We start from the raw sequence: 7540 nt of genomic DNA, 5'->3' as shown, positions 1-7540 counted from the left end.
CACACACACACACACACACACACACACACACACACACACACACACACACACACACACACACACACACACACACACACACACACCCCTCGTTTGAACAAATTAACTCGGATCTATGATGAGGGTGAGAATCCTAGTGTTAATTTGTCCCAGCGCTGGAGTATTGATTTCGGCAGATGCACTGTCTGTGGGCTCCTGTCAGTTTTGTGGACGTTGCAGACAACATTGAATCCTTCCTGCCCTTTGGCAGTTGCCTTTGAGGAGGGAATGGGGGGGGAGCAGCTGCAGAGGGTGTGATGAAGGTTATCTTTCCAAGATGTTCAGAAGAAGTCTGGATCCAGCAACAAGCTCAGATCGTTGACTGCACTTGAACATGAACAACAGCCATATTTGGTTCTGGTTTCAGAAACAAGCAGTTGGCCTGTGGAGACAGAACCCAGCGAAAATCTCACACCCTCTCATGCAACTTTTTCCAGTGTTATTTTCGGTGGATTTCAGGCTGAATCCTTAGGGAGGTAGTTCCCCACGTTCAGTAGAGTGAGCCTCACTTACACCTGTCTGCTCAGGGAGGGGAGAACAGGAGCTAGGACCCCATCCCAGTCCTGGTCAGCAGAACACACTCCATCTTCCTTCCACCTCTACCTCTGTGGAATGAGAGCAGGGAGGCTTCCTCAGGCTCTGGGCCCATTGGACAGATGGGAAGGCTGCCTCAAAATAGAGGAGGAACCCCCAGCATCAAAACCCTGAAATGAAGAGGGGTGTCAGGAGTACATGTCTGGGAGAGGAGCGGGAATCTCCCCCAAAGTACCTGCTTGGACCAGGAGTGCTGCCTTTCTTCCCTGGTGACCTTGTCACATCGAACCTAAGGCCTCCAACCTGTCACTCCCCTCCCCTCACCCTCACCCTCACACCATCCCTTCTTTCTCACTCTCCTCCTTTCACCCTCACACCATCCCTTCTTCCTCTCTCCCCTCTCCACCACTCTCTCCTGCCTTCTTTACCCTCCCTCCCTTATTCCATCTCCCTCTTGTTCCCTCTCACTCCCATTTGCCCCCTTTCCAGCCCCTTTCTTCCCCCTCAAGCTCTGTGCCCCATTCTCCCACGCGCTCTGTTTAATTCCCAGTTCCTGATTGAGACCCTCATTATTCTTGACCGGCCCATCTCTAAGAGGGACCGGGAATGGGCCTGACCTTTCCCAGTAGGGCCAGATGGGTTAGAAAGTCACATTGTGCCAGAATGCCCAGTCTCGAGAGAAACCACGGCACGATTCCTGACCACAGAGCTCCTCATTTGTCTCAAATTGTCAATCAACGCTCAATATTATGTCATATTGATGCCACACAGGATCTAATCTTGTTCTTCTCAGTTCAGTGTGCTATTGATCTGTTTATGCTTCTCACACTGCTGCTTGTTTTGACTGTGAGGTTGGAGATGTCTCAATATGGCACAAAACCTGTGCAGACTAGATCTGTGGGACGTCACTACCATCTGACAATGACTGAAGTCCAGATGAGTAATTATTGTCCTCACTTAATGACAGTAGAAAAGATGGGTGGATGGATGTTCCAAAATGTAATGCCCTGAGGACTTTGTTGTAAAAAATAAGAACTAGGACCAAGGAGTACCCCCCCGTTTGGCCCCTCGAGACTGACTAACATGGAGGCCAATCTGACTGTGGCCTTACTTAGTTGCCTGTCCCCCAAACCCCACAACACACTCCGTCATACTGAGATCTAACTCAGCCTCAAGTATATTCAATAACCTCGCCTTTTCTGGGGAAGAGAATTACAGAAGTCTCTGAGAGAAAAGGATTCTTCCTCGCTTCCATCTTAAGTGGTCCTTGATGTGAAACGGAGCTTCTTAGTTTTAAAGTCTTCCCCTGCCCGTTCAAAAGGGGACATCCTCTCATCATCACCCTGGAAAGCCCCTTTGCATCTTTAATCTTTACAAAAACTATGTGTTTCTTTTAAATAACTGAATAAATGTACACTCTTTAAAGAACTTCAGAGTTTTGAAATTTTTTTTCCCACCTCTTCCCCATTCTTTATGGTCTTCCCAGATGGAAACATAAAGGATGGAGTGTAGATGATGGTAACAAGGTGTTGAAAATTCTCATGTGCTGCAGTTGCTCAGCAGGTCCTATGGGGGGAGCTCTGTCACCTTGGTCTGATAGGACTTTGCTCAGATTAAGTGTTTGCCACCTGAGTGTAATGCTTCGTTTTGCAACTTGCAATCTGGTTTTGAAAATCGTCATCATCATCAGTGATCTCTTCCCCAACCTACCCCACCCCCTGCCCAAAAAGACTCAGCAACAGCCTGAGATTTAAAACAAATTTGTTCACGCAGTACAGATAGGCCAGAGGGCAATGAAGAGTCCACCAAGTATAGCGATCATGCTACTGAGCTCATTGTCTCCCCTAAACGTTGCCCTCCTCACAGTCTGAGAAAAATCTGCTGACTTAAATGAATTGCCTGCACCCTGCAAGCAAATAGTTAAAGGGTGCTTTGCCAGTCAGTCTGAGTTAATTCTAAAGCCCACAGATCAATTAGTCACGGTGAAAACAATGCAGCAGGTGCTTGCCAGGGAGATTGACTTGTTCCATTTTGCTCTTGTCAATGTCACAGAAATCCTGTACTATTTATTTGCCTCTCTCTCTCTCTTTGCGGCTTATGTTGCACCGACTCTGCTAACCCCTCCCCTCCCCCCTACCCACCCCTCCTCTGCAGAACGAGCTGCAGGTCTCTGCTGTCGCTTGGTGGTCGCCTGCCATAAGGGTATGCCGAGGCTTGCTGACCTCTCTGTGAAAACCAAAGACGTCTGGGAAATTCCCCGAGAATCTCTGCAGTTAATCAAGAGGCTGGGAAATGGGCAGTTTGGGGAAGTCTGGATGGGTATGAAGTTAGAACTGTTCTGCAGTCGTCTCCCCCCCCCCCCCCCCCTCCACTCCCAGGCATCTGGGAGATAGGGGCACTGGTTTACATACAAGAAGTGATGGAAGATGGAGGAGGTTCACTGTGTGCATTAGTTTGACTCCAATCTTAAATGTGGTCAGTGCATTCAGTCAAGAATACCTGGAGTTTCATGCAAAATATTGGCTCTTTCCAAGGAGGTAACCATGACGACCAATTCAGGTCTCATTTGAAAATGATTGTCGACCAGTAAAAAGTCCACATTGGTCACTCTCTTTTGAAAATTTGGGAATTACTGACTGAATTCCTGGGACAATCCAACAACGGACTGCACTTTGAGACTCCAACTTCCATCCTCCTGACTGCATGCGCTTCATTAAATTTTAAATCCTGTTCCCATTGCATCCATTCTCTGTAGAGTCAGCTGATGGTTTGTGCTATAACTTAACAACGGTTTGTACAAACATGATCCCGCAAACTGTTGGATTAGCTAAAGATTCTTGGGAAATTGTACGGGAATCCCTATACTTGGAGACAAAGCTTGGTCAGGGATGTTTCGCCGATGTTTGGTCTGGTAAGGTGCTCAGAAGCTCTCTTCTCTAACCTTAAGATCTTCCTTCTTTTTTTTTTCAAAATTCATCCAAACTTTGAGAAACGGAAGGCTCCCATTAATCAAAAGGCAGCCAGAAAGCTGGGTGCGGTTCAGGGTAACACTTCGCCAGCCGCGTTTCATGGTATTAATTGATCTTTAATGTGGAACACACTGTGCGTCATGTGTCAAAGGGCAGTCGTTACAGGGAACACTGTTCTAAATCAAACAAACTCACCCCCAAACAGGCGCCAACTTCCTGGACCTGGAGTCCAGAGCTAGGAGGCATAATTTGAAAACCAAAGCTGGGCTGTTCTGGTGTGATGCCACTCACTCCTTCACACCGCAAGAATGTGGTGAAAAGTCAAATCCCTCACCTGAAGTGCGGTCGGGTCTGGGTGGCAAATGAACATTTGAAACCTGAGGTGGATTTCTAGTCAGTAAAGTTGCAGAAGCACCTACGGCACAAACTCAGGCCTGAATCTACTTGTATGACAAAGCAGGTTTGATTTGAACCTTCGACCTTTCCCAGACTGAACACAAAATGTGAGATTCCCGCCGGAATTTCCCAGGGTGACGGCTCGGGGCTGGGATTGTCCTGACTTTGCCCAGCAGGTGGTTTTCCCACTGCTGCCAACTCAGGCCCACGTTTGTGTTTGGTGGAATCCTAGCACCTCGTGCAACTTCCAGCTCCCTAATCTGCCATGCCATCCTTCCCCGGACGGAAACCTTGTGGTTTGCAATTGGGAGAATCCTTGGCTCTCTGTGTACATGGAGATGACAGAGTGGACGGGAACCTCCCAGCCGTATTCCCACCAAATTACTGACAATCGCCATGTCTCTCACCACAAGTGTTGAGGTGGTTGGGGAGTGTTCATATTCTGATGCACAATATCAGGCAAATTGTCAAGACAACTTGGATGGACCAGAGGGCCTTCTGCTGTTCATCATTATGCCCCTGAAGGTCCCAATTTGAAGCTACCCTCATGAGAGGTGCCAATGTAGGCATTGGAAGCTCTCCCTGACCAACAGCAAACTTTAAAAATCTCTTTCTCAGGATCTGGGCATCGGTGACTAGGTCAACATTTATCACCCATCCCTGGAGAAAGTGGTGGTGGGCTGCCTTCTTTCATTGTTGAGTTAAGTTACCCCCCCCCCCACAATGTTAGAAAGGGAATGCCAGAATAGTGACCCACCAACATTGAAGGAATGGCAATACGTCTCCAAATCAGGATGGTGAGTGGCTTGGTGGGGAACTTGTAGCTGGGGGTGTTCCCATAAATCTGCTGCCCTTGTCCTTCTGGACAGTAGGGGTAATGGGTTTAGAAGGTGCTGGCTTGAGTTTCCTCTAATTGTTTGATGGCAGAACCAACAGTTCCATTGCTTGTTGATCTGCAGGACGTAGGATACCTGAATGTGATAGCTCAGTTAGATCAATATTTTAAGCTCAAGCAAATACCAGCCATATTTGTACAACATGGCCTCACAATTTAACTCTTTAGGCCCTAGAATCACGCTGCTGAATCTGGGCGATATTCCTGATGAGGCCTTATTTTCCCATTGAAGGCTTATCTCTTTTCTGTCCATATGATGTACTGGTAGAGAAGGAGGAGGCCACTTGGTCACCTGTCAATGTCACATGCATCAGAACAGGCAGGCTAACTGACCCCCCCCCTCCCACCCCCACTCCCCCCACGCCTGTTGTGAAGTAGAGCTGAGTCTTTCAACTCCATTTAGGTCTTTGAGCCCGCACTTCAAATCAAGTTGGACTTCTAAACTTATCATTTCGACATTGGGTATGAATGGGTTGGCATCACCAGAGTTTCATCATGTGACCCACCACACAATGCTTTAACAGCATGTCACATTAGCTTAATCATGGTCCTTAAATCAGTTTTACTGCTCGATCTAAAATGAGGATCTGAAACCGCTGTAACTCTGACTTGATTACTGCATGTGTTTTGCTATTAATCAGTAAAGATACAGGCATGCAGACATATCCTGGCTGAAAAACCCCTCTTAAATAAAATAAATGGCTGTTTCCTATCACACTGGTCTCAAAACTAACCAAGTCATTACTTATTATGAACTTAGCACTCAGTTGCTTTTGTGACCTTTGTCATTTCGCTTCTTTTAAGCATTTTACATTCCCGTAAATTGAACCTTTTCTTCCTGCGGTTTTGGCGAAGGTACTTGGAATGGAACCACGAAAGTTGCAGTGAAAACTCTGAAACCGGGCACCATGTCTCCTGAGTCCTTCCTAGAGGAAGCACAGATCATGAAGAAATTGAGACATGACAAGCTGGTTCAGCTTTACGCTGTGGTCTCCGAAGAGCCTATCTACATCGTCACTGAGTACATGAGTAAAGGTAAAATCGTTTTCTGCTGGAGTTAACACTCCTCATTCAGAGAAGCAAGATATCAGCCCATTTAGAATTGAGTTTCCATTCCTTCTCAGTGGTGCCTGGGGCCTTGACTCAAGTTTGGGGTAAATTAGAAATGTACACAAAAACATTGACCAAAAGAAATATCTGCAATGTTTTTGTATCACAGAGCTATAGAGTCATACAGCATGGAAACAGATCCTTTGGTCCAACCTGTCCATGCCAAATATGATCCCAAACTAAACTTGTCACGCTTGCCTGCACTTAGCCCTTATCCCTCCCAACATTTCTTATACATGTACTCACCTAAATATCTTTTAAAGGTTATAACTATACCTGTATCCACCACTTCCTCTGGAAATTCATTCCAAACACAAACCACTCCTTGTGTAAAACAATTTGGACTCTTATGTCTTTTTAAAATTTTTCTCCTTTCACCTTAAAAATATGCCCTCAGCTTTGAAATCCCCTCCCCTAGGGAAAAGACACTTCCCATTCACCTTATCATGATTTTATAGACCTCTATTCAGTCACCTCTCAATCTCCTATGCTCCAATGAAAAACGCCACCAACCTATCCAGCCTCTCCTCATAGCTCAAACCCTCCATTCCTGGCAACATCCTGGTAAATCTCTTCTGAGTCCTCTCCAGCTTAATAATAATAATCTTCTTTATATGAGGGCGACCAGAACTGGACACAGTATTCCAGAAGAGGCCTCACCAATGTGCTGTACGACCTCAACATAACGTCCCAACTCCTATACTCAAAGGCCTGAGCAATGAAGGCAAACATACTAAACACCTTCTGAACCACCTATCTATATGTGACACAAACGTCAAAGAATTATGGACCTCAATGCCTACGTCTCTCTGTTCTACAACACTAACTGAAGCCTTACTTTAAATTGTATAAGTCCTGCCATTTGTTTTACCAAAGTGCAATGTATTTATCCAAATTAAACTCCACCTGCCACTCTTCAGCCCATTTACCCGAATGATCAAGATCTCTTTGCAATCTCAATAACTTTCTTCACTGTCCACTATACCACCAAGTTTGGTGTTATCTGCAAACTTACTAACCATGCTTTTATATTCTCATCTAAATCATTTATATAAATGACAAACAAAAATGGACCCAGCACTGATCCCTGTGAAAAACTGATTATTGTTAGAACATAGAACATAGAAATGTACAGCACTGAACAGGCCCTTTGGCCCACGATGTTGTGCCAAGTTAAATCCTAATGTAAAATATAATAACTTAACCTACGCACCCCTCGACTCACTGCTATCCATGTGCATGTCCAGCAGTCGCTTAAATATCCCTAGTGACTCTGCTTCCACCACCACCACTGGCAACGCATTCCATGCATTCACAACTCTCTGCATAAAGAACCTACCTCTGACGTCTCCTCTATACCTTTCTCCTATTATCTTAAAACTATGACCCATCATACCAGTCAGTCCTGCCCTGGGGAAAAGTCTCTGGCTATTGACTTTATCGATTCCTCTCATTATCTTGTATACCTCGGTCAGGTCTCCTCTCTTCCTCCTTCTATCCAGAGAGGAAAGTCCAAGCTTATTCAACCTTTCTTCATAAGGCAAGCCCTCCAGTCCCGGCAGCATCCTGGTAAACCTTCTTTGCACCCTCTCCAAAGCCT

The 7540-nt window shown here is 45.8% G+C and overlaps 1 protein-coding gene across 7 annotated transcripts in view; it reads left to right on the top strand.

Annotated features, from left to right (window-relative positions):
* LOC122548458 (tyrosine-protein kinase Fyn) overlaps nt 1-7540 on the top strand; it is a 271949-nt gene that overhangs the window by 223860 nt on the left and 40549 nt on the right. For 5 of the 7 annotated variants that reach the window (XM_043687155.1, XM_043687157.1, XM_043687156.1 and 2 more), the window contains 2 exons: nt 2725-2889; nt 5686-5865. In XM_043687155.1, the coding sequence (XP_043543090.1) occupies nt 2725-2889; nt 5686-5865 (345 nt within the window). Of the gene's footprint in view, nt 1-2724; nt 2890-3325; nt 3482-5685; nt 5866-7540 lie in introns of all 7 variants that reach the window. The other 2 variants (XM_043687162.1, XM_043687161.1) reach the window with 2 other exon arrangements.

The sequence above is a fragment of the Chiloscyllium plagiosum genome, chromosome 3, assembly GCF_004010195.1.
Source record: "Chiloscyllium plagiosum isolate BGI_BamShark_2017 chromosome 3, ASM401019v2, whole genome shotgun sequence".
NCBI classification, from domain to species: domain Eukaryota; kingdom Metazoa; phylum Chordata; class Chondrichthyes; order Orectolobiformes; family Hemiscylliidae; genus Chiloscyllium; species Chiloscyllium plagiosum.
The sequence above is the reverse complement of the archived record's forward strand: the minus strand, read 5'-3'. Positions and strand labels throughout refer to the sequence as shown.